Source organism: Capsella rubella, unplaced genomic scaffold (assembly GCF_000375325.1).
Source record: "Capsella rubella cultivar Monte Gargano unplaced genomic scaffold, Caprub1_0 scaffold_5, whole genome shotgun sequence".
In the NCBI taxonomy this organism is placed as follows: domain Eukaryota; kingdom Viridiplantae; phylum Streptophyta; class Magnoliopsida; order Brassicales; family Brassicaceae; genus Capsella; species Capsella rubella.
In genome coordinates, this window is record NW_006238919.1 from 10,435,815 (window position 1) to 10,452,481 (window position 16,667).

The window sequence follows — 16,667 nt, forward strand, 5'->3', positions numbered from 1 at the left end:
AATATACATCAAGACAGACAGAAAGGGCTTGTTAAGTCAAACAACATCTGTCCGTGCGAACGTTTATCCTTATTGCAGATAAGATGCGTTGTGAGAAAGCATGACATTGTACACAAACCCCCCTAATCAGTTCGTTCGATTTTGTGGAAGAGGGGGGGTGGGAGAATGAGATAGCCGAGATAGCCTGAAAGATATTCGCAGAAATTCTTTTGTACTATTTAACCCGCGCTTCCCTAACTCAAAAAGAAGCTTTTTGCCCCCGTCTCACAATCACACGATCCTTCGTTCCACATCTCGCACGCGTTGTTTAGAGAGAGAGAGAGAGAGAGAGAGAGAGAGAGAGAGAGAGAGAGAGAGAGAGAAGAGAGTGATGCAAGAATTAAGAGGCAAACAACAAACAACAGGAAGAAGAGAAAAAGAAAGAAAAGGGAAATAGTAAGTATTAAGTAATGGCAGGGGCCCCAAGTTGGGTTATTTTGCAGGTACCTCTGTTTTTCTTTTGTTTTTGTGTGGAGGAGTTGTTGGTACTTCTTCTTTAAGCTGTCTTTATTTTTTTCCCCTTCAATTTATATATATATATGTTTCTTTGATATATTTTAGTAAAGAAGGCTGAATACTATTACAACTAATCTACATTGTTGCTTTTACTCAAAAAAAAAAAGTTTAGGTTTGAAAATTGTGAATTTTAAAAAAACTTGAATCAACTTTTTAAGATTAGGAATACTAATGTCAAAGGAGAAAGAAGAAGATGCATTGGTTCTTCGGAGATGTCACAACACAAGGTACAATGATTAACTTTGTTATGTTCTTGTTTTTCGGGTATTATATGAGTTTCTTTCTATAGTACATATGATCAATATATCAAAAATTTATATTACAGTATTTTCCGTTGTTCTTTTCACTTTTTTTCTGCACCAAACAGAAAAGTCAAAACAATATGTTGGGCCGTACGACCAAAAAAATATATTTGGGCCGTGTGAAACATATTGATGGGTTTAGGCCCGTTATTGTTTTGTTACGAACTGAATCTGTTCCTTTCTCTGTCCTCGTCTAGTTTCGAAAGACTCAATAGCGTAATGTGGTTGTTCTTGTTGCTTCAAATCCAATAGAGAATCTGATTAACCGATAACTATTCTACTAATTGGTCAGTCTTTCACCGTACAATTTAGAGACTTTAGCTTTTGAAAAAAAAAAAAAAACTAATTATAGAATTTTAAAGTCCAAGGCAGAAGCGCCAACCATTAAATAGCAAGCAATTTTTAACCAACCATGTTAAATTTTTATAACCAAAACAAAAAGTAACGCCCATAAAAAAAAAAGAAGAGAACCAAAGATTTGTTTGTTTTTTTCTCTCTTGATCGAGAGAGAAAAACAAAAATATAGTAACAAACACAATAAACAACAAACCTTTTTTCTTTGCAACTGATCTTCCATACTTTTGATTCTCTGTTTCGCTTCGGCGGAATCAGAGAATCGCTTCAAGTTACGCATTTAGAGACAAATACGTTTTTTGTAATCTCGAATATATTACTCATTTACGGGGAAGAAGCATTTCCAGTGGTATAAAACCATTTCCTTATGAATATTGAATATTGAATCGTTTGATAAAAAAAAAAAAAAAAAAAAACTAAAGTAAAACAAGAATTTGTAGAGAAATGGGAGTGCCTCAAAGTGACGGAAGAATGGAAGGTTGGCTTTACACCATCCGACAGAACCGGTTTGGCCTTCAATTTTCCCGTAAACGATACTTCGTTCTTGTCGACAACACCCTTACAAGCTTCAAATCTGTACCATCCGATCACAATGAGGTTTGTTTTTCACATCTTTTCATTCCTTTCGTAGTACTGTGTATACATATTGTATTATTGTTCATGTCTAATGGATTGCGTACAGATGTAACGTGAATGAGTAAGCAAATGAGCCATTCCATTCGATGAAAGGGAGAACCACAAACTTTATGTTCTTATAGTTTTGTTTCTGTGTAGGAACCTGACAGAAGAGCAACTTTGGATTGCTGTATTCGCGTCACAGACAATGGAAGAGAGAGTTTCCATAGGAAGGTATACCAATTTCTAGATACTAATATGAGTTACAAATTTCTATAGTTTGCCGAAGATTATTAGTATTTTATTTTCCATGCATGTGTGTTCTGTTTCAGATCCTTTTCATATTCACGCTTTACAACACTTCGAACCATTTGGATGAACTAAAGGTTTGTTTGGCAAGTTTTGTCTCTTACACCATCTCTGGCTTCTGTTTGTCTTACTAATCAGTTGGTTTTTTTTTTTTTTTGTGACTCTGAACAGTTGGGAGCAAGTAGTCCTGAGGAAGCAGCCAAATGGATCCGATCATTACAAGATGCTTCACAAAAGGTTTCAATAAAACTTTATACATTTTTAATACATTGTAATTTATAAGATTTGAAAAACTCTTATACATATTGAATGTTATGTTTCTAGGGCTTTCCGTTTCCGGATTGCGAATTTGTATCGCATGCTGAGAAGGGACTTGTGAAGCTTGATGTATCAAAGAGGTCACGCCGCAAAAACTCTGTGGACTGGACAAATTACTCAGCCACAAATTACTCATCATCATCCTTAAATGTTGAAACAGTAGCACCTGATGTCATTGCACCTTCCCCATGGAAAATCTTTGGATGCCAAAATGGTGAGTGAGAAGACAATTTTAATTTCTTGCCTTTCAAGAAAAACTCTGGCCTTATCGAGCTTTTGAATTTCAGGTTTACGCCTTTTTAAAGAAGCTAAAGACTGGGATTCCCGCGGAAGGGTAATATTTATATTTCCTCATAATTGTGAATCACGTAGTTGGTTTCTTAACTTATATTTCCTTTTGCTGAAACCTCTTGCAGCACTGGGATGATCACGCAGCAATAATGGCGGTTGGGGTCATTGAAGGAACATCAGAGGATATTTTCAATACGTTAATGTCGCTCGGTCCCTTACGCTCAGAGTATGCTCTATTACTTTTGAGAACTTTCCTATAAGATTCTCACTTGGTTTCGTTTCCACGTTGGCCACTATAAACTCTTTAACTGGATAAATTCATATGGTTTTCGTTTGGATTTACATAGTTATTATAGATATATATTAAGAGATAGAAAATTTTCTGGATTTCATGCAGATGGGACTTCTGTTTCTACAAAGGCAGTGTGGTGGAGCATCTTGATGGACACACTGATATAATTAATATGCAGTTGTATAGTGATTGGTTGCCATGGGGCATGAATCGAAGAGACTTATTGTTGCGACGCTACTGGAGAAGAGAAGAAGATGGAACTTATGGTATGATAGTGTTCTTGAGTTTTCTTGATTTGTTGAGTTTTCAGGTTTATAACCTTCTTTACTTTGAATATCACAGTGATACTTTGTCACTCTGTTTATCACAAGAAGTGCCCACCAAAGAGGGGATACGTTCGCGCTTGTGTCAAAAGTAAAGTTTCTTACTTCAAATCCTAGTTTAGTTTTTCATTAGAATGCCTTTAAAAGGGATCTAAAAATATAGAATCTAAGGGACATCAAAATGTAGGTGGTGGTTACGTGGTGACTCCGGTGAACAAAGGGAAACATTCACTAGTGAAGCATATGGTAGCCATTGACTGGAGAAGCTGGAACTTATACATGAGGCCATCTTCTGCAAGATCCATTACCATCCGTGTGGTTGAGAGGGTTGCCGCTTTACGCGAAATGTTTAAAGCGAAACAAGGACATGGCTTCACTGAGTTCGTGTCAGGGGAGTTCGCGGTAACCAAACCCTGCTTGTCCAAGGTCAACACCAAACCCCTTAAAACAGAGGCCAAAGAGGTTAATCAAGAGACTGTGAAGGCTGAGGAAATGGATAAACCTTCTTCAGCACGCAATAGTTTGATGGACTTAAATGATGCTTCTGATGAGTTTTTCGACGTTCCTGAGCCCAACGAGTCCACAGAGTTCGATAGCTTTATTGATAACTCTCCTTTTTCTCAAGGACATCAGGTAATTTTCTGCTTAACCACTTTGCTTGTAGTTCAAACTAATTTGAAAGATGTGTGTGTTGTAGCTCAAGATACCAAAACCAGCTGGTATTGTCAAGAAACTTCAAGATCTAGCCATTAACAAGAAAGGCTATATGGACTTGCAAGAGATGGGTTTGGAAGAAAATAACACATTCTTCTATGGAGCCACTCTTCAAAAAGACCCAAATCTCACTCTGCCTTGTAGTTGGTCTACCGCGGATCCATCCACATTCCTGATTCGCGGAAACAATTATCTAGAAGATCACCAGAAGGTAATCCAACTACATAAAATGTGTTTCTGCGTCTTGTTGAATCTTAAACGCTTAACCAATACATATGATGATAATGTTGGTACTTATCAAACTATAGGTAAAGGCCAAAGGCACATTGATGCAAATGATTGGAGCAGACTGGATAAGTTCAGATAAGCGGGAAGATGATCTTGGTGGACGAGTAGGTGGTCTAGTTCAGGAATTTGCAGCAAAAGGCGGTCCAGAGTTTTTCTTCGTTGTAAACATACAGGTGAATTAAGAGCTTCTATTCTAAAGAATCATTGATTTTTTTAAAAGTAAATAGACTTGAAATAACAAATAATGTGTAAATCAGGTCCCCGGTTCGGCAATGTACAGTCTAGCGTTGTACTACATGCTGAAAACTCCTCTGGAAGAGCATCCTTTGTTACAGAGTTTTGTGAATGGGGACGATGCTTATCGCAACTCGCGCTTTAAACTCGTCCCTCATATCTCCAAAGGTTCATGGATTGTCAAACAAAGTGTTGGTAAGAAGGCTTGCTTGGTTGGTCAGGCACTTGAAGTTCGTTACACCCGTGGCAAGAACTACTTGGAGGTATGACCATAAATCAAAATAACAAATTCTATCTGCCTGACATAAGCATAATGTTTTTGAGCTTTGTTTTGTTCTGATCAGCTCGACATCGATGTTGGGTCTTCAACTGTTGCAAGAGGTGTAACCAATCTTGTTCTTGGGTATCTCAACAACTTGGTTATAGAAATGGCATTTTTGATACAGGTAAGCAAAACAGAACAATGTTTTCTAAGATTTTTTAATCTGTTTCATGGAGCACACAATGACACAATGATCATATTCCAATATTCTTAAACACGAATGATGCAGGCAAATACAGCAGAGGAATTACCAGAACTGTTACTAGGAACATGTCGACTCAATTATCTTGATGTCTCAAAATCTGTAAAAGAAAGATGAGACGACAGGTTTAAGAAAAAAGCAATATTTGCAGGAGCAGAGGATGTTTTCGAGTTTTTTTGTTTCTTTTGTACGTAAAAGCTGTGTTGCGGCTGTGTTTCCTTTACGCGTTCGTTCTCACGTCAACTCGTTGTTAAATTCAAACTAAGGTCTAGAGAAAGGATCAGTAGTTTGATTCTCTATGATGTATGATCCAAACGTTGAATAAATAAACTTGTTGATGAGAATTGAAGCTCCACAGGAGCGCCTTCACTTTCAATAATTTGCAGAAACAAAAAAAGTTACTTGCGAAACAATCAATAGCTCTGCCTCTGATTGATCCTTAAACCCTATATAGTACTAGGTTGTATACAAATACAGCAACCACGTAGCTTAGACGTAAGTGTACGATTCTTTATTTTCTCAATTTGATGAGGAACACATAAAATATATATATATATATTTAAGTGGGTTTTAAAATTGATATTGGAAGTGTGGGAGGGACTACACATAATAGTAGTATAATTTATAGAGAGAGTGTGATTAATGAATAAGAAGCGGTGGGGTTGAATAGCGTTGCGTGCCTCCGAAAGCAAAGGAGGTCTCTTTCAGTGGGTTACAGGTTTCTCCGGTTCAACTGTCGGCACCGACACATCCTCTCTAACTCCTCTATTCCTCTGTTTTGTTTTTCTTTTTTGCTTTTTCTTTTCTTGTATAAATTACTATTTGTTTTTCTATTTAATTTCCTTTAAATCAGGATCTTTTGACTAATCATCTTGTAATTGAATTTAGGACAAATTTTTAACATATATCCTCTGAGCTTTTACAGTCGACTTATACCATTTTCTTACCAATCTTCTTTACAAATTCCTACGTTTTTTTAGTTCAATACTACAACATGTACTTTAAAAAAAAATGGATGTTGTTCAATCATTATTTTCATTGTATCTAATGAACATTTTTCATATGTTACAGATGAATGATCTATCATCATCCCACAACAGCCAGTTTTAATGTAAGCATATATACATTCACTCAAACCAGCGACAGATGATTTTCACCTCTTGCATGCATCATAAAAATTTTGCGTCCAAAAGTAGCAAGAAGTTAGTCTCCGGATATTAATCTATAAACATGCTATGATGAATTTCAGATTACTCATTTGGTCAACCACAACTCCTCCTATAACGTTAAAATCACACTCACCGGCACACGGCACATATTTACGTACCCCGCAGGAAAAAAAAGAATCAAAGATCGTCCGTTATCACCGGTAATCCCAAAAACAAAGCATTCATGTTCCAGATGAATCAAACCAAGGCTTAGAGAAAAGCATATAAATAAGATGTGAACATGATAACTACGTGTTGAAAAACACCAAGACAAAACCTCGTAGACTAGTGCTAGCTAGACGGTTGATATATAATTGTACATGCAAGTGTCCAAAAAAAAAAAAAATCACAAAATTAAATTGTGTTTTTATAGCAACTTTTCGTTTCTTAAAAAAAAAAATAATAATAACAGTTATAGCAATTTTGCATGCTTTTAAATGTATTAAAAATTACTTTAGTTGAATAAAAGTTATATTAGGCGGCCATGCGGTATATTTTGCAATTAAACAAAATGGTGAGTAAAAGTAAAACTTGCTGTGTTACTTTTGCTTTGCTGTTTAATTTGCTTGGCTTCTCTGTCACCTATAAATTCATCAAATTGGCAACCAAGAGAGTCCACATTGCTGAAAAGAGTTTGTGATCTTTTTTTTTTTTTTGTTTTTATTCCCATGTTTACATGATTCTCTCAGTTTTGCACGTGATCTATCATACAAAGTACCGTTTTAAGAAATCCAATACTCGACTCAACACTATTGAGCGGTGGTGTCAACGATTTTTATTTTCTTCTCATACGCTCTTCTCATATTTTTGCTGTCATTCTCAAACGTGCTCTCAACACCTTCAAATTATGGAAACATAATTTTTTTTTATAGAAAACATATATACAGTATGCTCAAAAACATAGGAATATACCCAAAATATGAATCAAAAGAATATATGGAAATTACAAAACCTCGCTAATAATTTGTTTTTCTTACATTAGATGAAAGATCAAAGAATAATGCAACGTGAATAGCCATCTTCAGTCGTCGACCAACTCAAAAAGTAAGAATCACGACGAAAATGACGGCATATTTATGAAAATTTTGATGACAGGTCATCCATCTATCACTATTTTGTGATTTATGTGGCCAAATATTGTAACTAATTACAATGTAACATCACGTCTAATAGTTGTATCAGAAAAATGGTGAGGAAAATTCCATCACCGTCATGAATGTTACATATGAATACCAATCGTTAGTCTTTAGTTTGTTTCATAAGTAAAAACATTTACTCAAATCAATCGAGTGAATTGTCTTCTCCTGACAAAATATATTATCAGCGAGTGATTTACTGCGCTAATACTACCAGATTATATATATTGAGCTCAGATGGTTTGATGTCAATCTGTATGGGAAGTAACAAGTGGAGAGTTCGATGCTCCATCTTTGTTTTCTTCTTCTTTCATAAATCAATAATATCACCTTCTTCTTTTTTTGGCCTGTAGTCCAAGTATTTGTAGGAGTTAGAACCGACTTTGAATAGTAAGTTTCTACGATACAATCTCAAAAATATCTATGCATTTGAGAACTTCAAGTGTTTTTTTTGAAAAGTATTGTGGTGATGTCGAAAGATCTTTTACATATATCTATTAGACATCTTAACAATTTAAGATATCATAACTAAACTAAATTAATCGTCTAGTGGTTCATATTAAGGATGTTATTGTATAACTATAAAAATTAGACTTAATTAAGATCCCCATATTATATAAAATTCACAAAAAAAATTCGTAACGGTGATCCATGCCTAATCCAGTTTTAACTTTTTGATGGTGTTTGATATTTCAGAAACGAAACTTAATTTCGGCTAAAAGTACTAATTAGCAGATCAGTCTTATCTGATCTTAAGTTAAGTAAACCCAAGTTGAAGGGACTATATACTAAACTAAACAACTAGTTTTGAAAGAAAAAATGATTTTGGTCTAAATAAAAGAAAAATAGTAAATACATTTTGGTGTCTTTAGTTGAAATACCATGTGAAGAATTGCTGACAAACTGCCTTTATACAAAAAAAAAAAAGAAGGATAAAAATTGCAGAGAGGTGCATGAATAGTCCAAATCACATCAAAATAAATGAATATAAACAAAAAAAAATACATAAGATCGATCGGATAATAAAAAAAAGTTGTGCATTCCAAAAACAAAAAAGCAGTGCATGTGGATATGATTATAGAGATAGTAGTAGTAGTAAGTAGTAGTGATAATAATTCATAAATTGAATATAGATCCGTTTGATCCTAGGACTTGGTTGGACTTTGAATAGAGAGAGAGATGTTACATTCGTACAACAACCCAAGTGAGTTTGAGTTTGAGTCTCTTCCCTTATTACATCCCCAAAGGATCGGAGGAGCTAGTAGAGCTCGTCGTCGTCGTCGCACACTAGCAGGACCCACGGCGTCACATGATCTAACGTGGAGATTGTTGGACAGGTGTTAGATGCCAATTCGTTCCACTTAGAAATATTCACTTGTCAGAGAAACACAAGAGAACCGATCCCTAGGCAAAACCACGTGATTGCTTGAATGATATACTTAATTTTTCTTTTTTATCATCAAATTGGTCGCACCATTCTAACAATAATCATCTCCTTTTGTTTAATCTTAGTTTCCTTTATATATATATATATATAAAAATGATGAGCGTGGAGCCAATCCCAAATCGTATCTTCTCACGTATTTTAGACAAAGAGCGAGAGGGGTGGGTCCTTAGGAAAACATGGCTACTTACTTGCTCGCAAGTCACCACCTTCGCCCTCTTCTTCTCACCTGTTCTCTACTCTCTGCACATGCGCTTGCTTACTCCTCCCACCGACTACATACTCATACGGTCCGCACAAATCGTATATTATACGTTATCACCCAAAATACGGTCAACCGTACATAATTATACTGATTAAATTTACTACCCCCTACTCACGCCAACATTTCTGTATATCATCATTATTACTCGTAGAGAGAGAGCTAACTATAAATTATGTGTCACGGACTTGTATTACTCTTCTTGTGATATGTATTAGATTCATATCCAGAGGTGGCATATTTAATTTTGTGTATGTGTGATATATATTGGACACATTTAAGTTGTAACTTTATTTAGTCATGTCCTTGTTGAGAGATCATCATAGAAAGTAATCTTTTGATGAGGAGTTTAGCCTTTTTCTAATACAAAGCGTAAACTTATGCTAATATAAAGTTTTAAGGGATTTATATCCCCGGCCCTTAGTTTATTCATCAATAAGTTTTGGATTTATCATTTTTCTATTTTTATATCATGAATGATATTCCGGTTTAATTCAGAAGTCTTACCAAACTCATGATATATAGGGCGTTTAAATTACTTACAATTTGGTTAAATGAGACTACGGTTTCCTATATATATAAATCTACTCGTTTTAATCAATATTTGTTGAGATGTCTTAATCAATTTTTAAGTTTAATGATCGACGACACTCATATAAGAGAGAGAACCTTTTTCTTTTTATGCCGGAAGTTATACAAACATTTTTGGCCCCAACCGTAGGCGAAATTCAAAATTTTTGGTATCATAATAAGCATGACACTGAATATAAAACAGAAAAGCTTAATACATTAGTTTGATATAATGCATGAAGTGATCTCAACATATATATAACCATTGACGAGATGCGATATAGTACATATATGTCCTTTGTATACATGTTTATAGTTATAAAAAATCAAATAACACCTACATATAGCTTTTTGTCATTTGGAGAGTAATGGAGAGAAGTCTTTCAGAAGAAAGTGATCGTGTATGGAGTGATGTCCAAGTTAGTTACTGCAAATCTATACTAAAAAAGAAAGATTTTTTTTTTATTTTTTTTTATAAAGAAAGTGAAAAAGTAGAGACTTAGAAAATCAGCATTAAATTAAATAGGTAGATCATGTGTTTTTTTTTAAAAAAAATTTTGATTTCTTTAGGAAAGAGTGTGCTTGAAGTAAGGAAGCTAAGAGTATGGTTGAAGTTAGCTTAAGAAAATGGTGATATAGAAGAAGATAATCTCGGAGAAAAAGAACTCGTTGGATATGTATAAGAATGTGGAGTTACGTTCTTTGGATTTGAATTCATTGTGTCTTCGATTTTTTTTTGGTGGCTTCGTACAGTGTTCTCCAGAAGCTATTATATTAGGGGTTTTATTTTTTGTTAACTAATTAATTTTATTTTCATAATTTGGTGTATCATCATTGTTCAGTAAGACTAAGAGACTTAGAAAAAAATTCTTATGATGATATCTACCATACAAATAATGATTAGATAACATTTTATAATCACTATATTAAATTTTTCAAGATAGCTTAACAAGAAAAATAATGATCAACCCTTTCAGAATAGGGTTTACTTTTTAGTTCATCTATATATACTGCCTGACCTTTTAGCTAACTAATGAAAACAAAGTTATAAAATACTAATTTGCTAAAGCTTCAGTGATATGCTCAATTAGTTACTAAGTCAATATAATTAGATAGATTTTAATTTGTCAGCAAAATGAAGTAATAATGTAGAATAGAGTAGATGCTAATGGGAGGAACTCGAAGTCTAGTAATACTATTCTATTAATTTAAAACGTAGAGGCTTTAGTTTATATTGTAAGTAAAACAAAGAAAGATACAGAGTGGAGTCATGTGTTTCGTTAAGCCTATGAGTAGTAATATAGATTATAGACTTTTAAATGTAATTTGACAAAGAAAATAAAATGGTAACAACATGAACATACTAACATGTATTAGGAAAAAGTCTATACATACTTTTTACTTTGCAACACGTAGTAGTCTGTTTAAAAGGCAAAATGCCTAAGCCTAAAACAATGGGAAGAAAACTAAATACATAAATCATTATTTTAATTTAAGTTAGATATGAAAAATAATAAAATTGGAATTACATGTACGCGTAAACGTCGTATTATGTGTGTGTGTATATATATTTCTTTCGTGCCATTTCACCTTCCCATTATCTCATTGACTTTTCTTGTGCGCATATACGGTAGGAGCAAAACCATGACTGAACTATACGCGTTAGTTAAAAAACACTTCTTGAATTTTCTTTTAACTTTTTTTAACTTAAGAAAAAAAATCCGTATTTACTTGTAATTACGTCAACTCTTTCTTTTTAGTCAAAGAAAATTGAACCTAAAATTTTTGTAGGCTTGCGTTACAATACATAAATGATCTTTGTTGATAAACATTAAAAAAAAAAAGATATAGATGGAAAGGTGAAGGTGGTGTATGTATGTAAAACTTTAATTTAAAGTTTTAAACCATAGTTTTTTTCTTTAATGACTTTTTTTTGAAGTTTTTAACATAAACCATAACCAAAGCTTTATATTATGAAAACAAAAACAACTTTAGAACAGCTAAGCAAGGTTATGTGAATAAATCATCTTTGGTAAAGTCTCAATGAGAAATGGAACCCACATGATGAGGGTGGAGGAGGAGGAGGAGGTGAGATTATTATTATTTGATATTTTTTTTGTATAAAAAAATTATGAATTGAGAGAGAGAGAGAGAGAGAGAGAAGGAAAGAGACTTCCACATGAAGACAGGGTAAGGAATGGTAAAATACAGCTAGCAAAAGAGAGAGAGAGAAGTGTTTCTCACACCTAACTCTTTATAATAATAAGAGAGAAGCCATTGCTCTCCTCCATTACTCAACACCCCTTTTTTTTTCCCAATCAATCACTCTTCACTTCTCCCCACTCCTACTCCTTTTTTTTCCTTTCTAAGCAATCCCTCTCTCTCTCTCTCTCTCTCTCTCTCTCTCTCTCTCTCTATCTTCTTATATTCTCAAATTTGATTCCTTTTCTCTCTCTCTCTCTCTTTCATACGATCTGCACAGCACCAAGAACAGAGGTTTGAATTCCCTCCTCCTTCTTCTTCTCATTGTTCGTTTTTTGGCTTTTCCTTTTGTTTTTGAATTCTCTGAATTGTGTTATGGATCTTTAAGAATCTTGATGTTCGAAATTGTGGGTTTCTTGCATAATTCAAGAAGTGTCGGTGGGGGTTGCATTTTCCTAACCAATCTTGATTCTACAACACTCTGTTTTTTCTTTTCTTTTTTTGTAACTGAAGTTTCTTTTTCTTTTCTTCATTTCAATTCACACAAACAATTCTAGAAGCAAAGATATGTAATATATATCACCAAAGAATTATTGCTTAATTAGCGGTGACTTTTGACTTTTTAGGACCCTCCTTTCAAGTCTATTTGTGTGTGTGATTGAATTTGTTACATTACATTTAGAATGGTCCTCATTATTATTAAGCCTTCTTAACCCAACCAAGCCAAAAAAAAAAAAAAAAAAAAATAATCAGAAAAGGTGGGCCAAAGCATGTTTTTTATTTTTCAAAAAAATTTGATATTTTAAGGTGGTTCCAAAATTTGGTTCAAATTTTCAAAAACTTTTTCAGACATAACTCATTAGAAACTTCTCCTGTTCAAACTCTTGTCATTTTCCTCCATCTCTCTATATATGAAGCCCATCTCTAATTATTTCTTTTTATCAATTTGTTTCTCCAGCTAAGGTTTGCAATAATTGTTACAACAACAACAACAACAAAAAAGAAAAGAAGAAGAAGATGATTGGACAAAGCTTCCCTGAGGATCTTGATTGTGGCAACTTCTTTGACAACATGGATGATATCATGGACTTTCCCGGTGGAGATATCGATGTCGGTTTCGGCATAGGCGACTCCGACGCGTTCCCTACCATATGGACCACTCAGCACGACACCTGGCCCGCCGCTTCCGACCCTCTCTTCTCTTCCAACACCAACTCAAATTCATCAACTGAGCTCTATGTTCCGGTTAGTTCTATGCCCTCTCTCTTTTAGCCAATTCTCACACATTTAAACCACAAGTTCAAATGAGTATGATAATTCTGTCGTTTTGGTTGGCTTTTAGTTAACTCAAGTTTTGTTTGTTTTTTTCCCGCTCATTATTTGTATAACAATGTTTTGTTGGTTTTATGCTAACTTCTCTTTTGTTCTGTTTTTTGCAGTTTGAGGATATTGTCAAGGTGGATAGACCACAAAGCTTTGTTGAGGAATCCTTGGTTGAGAAGAAAGAAGAATCGTTTTCGACAAACACAGATTCATCATCTTCTCATAGCCAATTCAGGAGCTCAAGTCCAGTGTCGGTTCTCGAAAGCAGCTCCTCGTCGTCCCAAACCACCAACACAACCTCCCTTGTCCTCCCTGGAAAGCACGGCCGTCCACGCACAAAACGTCCTCGTCCACCGGTCCAGGAGAAGGACAGAGCCAAAGACAATGTGTGCGGGGCAGACTCGCGCCTCATCATTAGGATACCGAAGCAGTTTCTCTCAGACCACAACAAGATGATCAACAAGAAGAAGAAGAAGAAGGCCAAGGTTACTTCTTCCTCTTCTTCTTCCGGGATCGATCTTGAAGTCAATGGAAACAATGTCGATTCGTATTCTTCAGAGCAGCAACATCCGGTTAGGAAATGTATGCACTGTGAGGTTACCAAGACCCCACAGTGGAGGCTTGGACCTATGGGACCAAAGACCCTCTGCAACGCTTGCGGCGTGCGTTACAAATCAGGGAGGCTTTTCCCGGAGTACCGTCCAGCTGCTAGCCCAACATTCACTCCAGCTCTTCACTCAAACTCTCACAAGAAAGTGGCTGAGATGAGAAGCAAGAGATGCAGTGATGGTAGCTACATAACCGAGGAGAATGATCTGCAAGAACTGATCCCGAACAATGCCTTCATTGGTGTAGACTAAAAACCGAGGAAAGACAGATTCGATTTCAATGCCTTGAAGAAGTGATTAGATTTGCCAGGAGTAGGAAAGAGTCAGTGAGCAGAGAAAAAGCTTTAGCATTAGAAGAGATGAATGAAGAGAGCAATCAATTGAAGGGGTTAGATGAGAATTGATTGTGTTTGTATTTTGTATTTGTAGTGTGAATGGATGGGCCAACAAAAAAAAAAAAAACTCTTGAAACAGAGGAAAAGTAAGTTGAGGAAGAGCACAAGATTTTGAAGACATTAGAGAAACAAGTTAGGTGTTGATCAGTATTTACATTATAAAGCTTCCTCTCCTTCTTTTGCTCTTTCAATTCTTTGTATTTTTCTTGTGAGGATTCTTTTTTCTTTTGTAGTTGATTTGTTTTAGCTAAAGGATTATTTTTGTTTTTGTTTATTGCTAAAATCCAATGTTATAAATTGTTAATTATTAGTAGTTGATAGATGGTTTCCCTACCTTTGAAACTATACATACTTGATACTTGTTTTTGCCGACAAGCTAAAGATATATTTAGCGTACTCACTGATTCAATCTAAAATAGAATGAAACGGCTTATAACTTTTTTGTAAGTTTTAAAGCTAAGTTAGTGGAGCGTTTAAATCAGTGTACTGTTATTTTAATGATACATGCAATAATATAAAACTAAATGGGTGATGAGAGATAGATAGAGTAACAACCACTAATATTTTTCTAACAAGAAGACTTAATACTAGCTTTTATGTAAAAACTCACCCATCTATGATGCCAATTCAAGTTAAGAGTGTTTCCTATCTTAAGCTACCTACCTTCATTCAAAACTCCACTCAATTCATATTTTCCACTCTCTTTTTTTTCTTTCATTATCATATTTTTTTTTAGCATATTACATTTGCTAAGCACTATTTGATGAACACAGTGAATATTAATGATTATATTTTTGTCTTCATATTGTTATTTTCAAAACATAAAAAGACTATAGACTATAGATTTTCAAAACATAAAACATAAAAAGACTATAGACTATAGACTATAGACATAAGGATACTTATTTTTTATTTTTTTGTATTCGCCGATGCACAAATAACTAACTCGATTGGATAAACATTATATCTTCCATTTTGATGATTTCACCAAACGTGTATCTTTCGTCTTTTAATTTTGTCCCTTTTTCTTCTTCTTTCAGTTATGGTCTTTAATTTACTGGCTATGTTCAATGATCGTAGCTAGTTGGGTCTTGGCCTAACACATTACATATATTTATAGTATACTTATCTTTGTATTTTTTTCCAGTGGTTAAAAGTAGACTGATACATATGTTTACATAATTTAGCAGAAGCCTAACCCTGAGACCTTCCCTATTGTATATGAAAAGAACTGAGAGACGAATTCATCAACTTTGCCGACACTAGGGGTTTAAAAACCCGAACATTCCCTGCCCGCCGCTCTTCTTGCTTCTCATCATTCGATAAACACCACCGTCTTCAACTAATGACAAGACCCATAATTAGAAACTATAAGGCCCATTAATAGGCCCATAAAGTGCTGTTCGTTTATAGCGATTGAAGCACACACAAACACGCGAGGTCTTACAATTAGGCCATGCCGTCTTTGACAAATGAAATGAACTGTTTTTTGTCCACCTCTCTGTAATACGGCTAGACTTTATTAAAAAAATTTGGAAAGCATTACATTTACGTTACGACTTTCATGAAAACATAATTAAAGGGAAAACACATTATGACAAAAAAAAGGAAAACCAAACAATTAGTTCACCTCGAATCGGAAAAAAAGGAAAAGGCGCGTTTATTATTGAGTCGGTTTAACTACTTTTTAGCCTTTTATTTAGGTTGTGATTATCCTCAAAAGCTACACATACATTATGTTGCAACATCAAATTTTGACGAAACGCCTCTCTCATCGTCCTCGTTAAAGCCCAATACAAAAACAGAGGTACACTTACCCAATCATATAAAAGCCTAATAATGATAAAGCCCATCAAGAATGCCTTCGTTTTAACTTTTTCCTAATGCGATTCGCATCCCATATTGGTCAGGTTAAATTTCAAAAATATTTTCTTTAATTTGTTTTCTCATCACTATTTACATACAGTACTGAAGTTTCTAATCTATTAAAAAAAAAAAAAAAATTGCATATGTTGAAAATATGGAGTTTTTTTTTTTTTTTTTTTTGTCTATCAAAAATTTTAGAATATTTTATTAGATTCGACTTTTACTGTATTTGCTAATTGCGACAAGTGACAAAATACCACGGAGAGATTGAAAACTTAAACGAAAGAATTATTTGAATAATCCAAGTGAGAAGATAAAAGAAGAAGGAGAAAGTTGATTTACAAAATCTGTAAATGTTAAAAACATATGTATAGTGGGCAACATGGCATTCACGGGAACAGATCAAACAACTTTTTAAAGTATACTTGCTAGTAAAAGTGGAATAATTCAGAATAACACACTGATAGATTAGTTGCAAATTGGTTTTAACAAACCAAAAGAACTTAAAAACTTAGTTGTGGTGCTCACGAGCCT

General features: G+C 34.4%; 2 protein-coding genes across 3 annotated transcripts; both read left to right on the forward strand.

The window, feature by feature from the left end:
* The first annotated feature begins 1,346 nt into the window (after nt 1-1,346).
* Nucleotides 1,347-5,471, forward strand: LOC17884993 (protein ENHANCED DISEASE RESISTANCE 2). 2 transcript variants are annotated; one of them, XM_023782845.1, is made up of 16 exons: nt 1,347-1,560; nt 1,643-1,808; nt 1,986-2,060; nt 2,159-2,212; nt 2,307-2,372; nt 2,460-2,667; nt 2,741-2,787; nt 2,870-2,970; nt 3,142-3,302; nt 3,379-3,450; nt 3,547-3,992; nt 4,057-4,284; nt 4,382-4,534; nt 4,619-4,858; nt 4,940-5,041; nt 5,147-5,471. In XM_023782845.1, exons 2-16 carry the CDS (start codon nt 1,656-1,658, stop codon nt 5,234-5,236), a joined length of 2,196 nt encoding a protein of 731 aa, XP_023638613.1. In that variant the 5' UTR covers nt 1,347-1,560; nt 1,643-1,655; the 3' UTR covers nt 5,237-5,471. The 2 variants fall into 2 exon arrangements, with proteins under 2 accessions (XP_023638613.1, XP_006292259.1); XM_006292197.2 differs by having other exon boundaries at nt 1,652-1,808.
* A 6,461-nt stretch (nt 5,472-11,932) lies between these two features.
* On the forward strand, nt 11,933-14,602 carry LOC17884773 (GATA transcription factor 8). The gene is made up of 3 exons (XM_006291431.2): nt 11,933-12,235; nt 12,900-13,186; nt 13,381-14,602. The coding sequence occupies exons 2-3, from the start codon at nt 12,959-12,961 to the stop codon at nt 14,122-14,124; spliced, it is 972 nt and encodes a 323-aa protein (XP_006291493.1). The 5' UTR covers nt 11,933-12,235; nt 12,900-12,958; the 3' UTR covers nt 14,125-14,602.
* Nucleotides 14,603-16,667: the final 2,065 nt, after the last annotated feature.

Coding starts and splice junctions, on each gene's coding strand:
- LOC17884993 (XM_023782845.1), top strand. CDS start 1,656: ATGGGAGTGCCTCAAAGTGACGGAAGAATGGAAGGTTGGCTTTACACC. Junction 1,809..1,985: donor TACCATCCGATCACAATGAG/GTTTGTTTTTCA, acceptor GTTTCTGTGTAG/GAACCTGACAGAAGAGCAAC. Junction 3,303..3,378: donor AGAAGAAGATGGAACTTATG/GTATGATAGTGT, acceptor TGAATATCACAG/TGATACTTTGTCACTCTGTT.
- LOC17884773 (XM_006291431.2), top strand. CDS start 12,959: ATGATTGGACAAAGCTTCCCTGAGGATCTTGATTGTGGCAACTTCTTT. Junction 13,187..13,380: donor CAACTGAGCTCTATGTTCCG/GTTAGTTCTATG, acceptor TGTTTTTTGCAG/TTTGAGGATATTGTCAAGGT.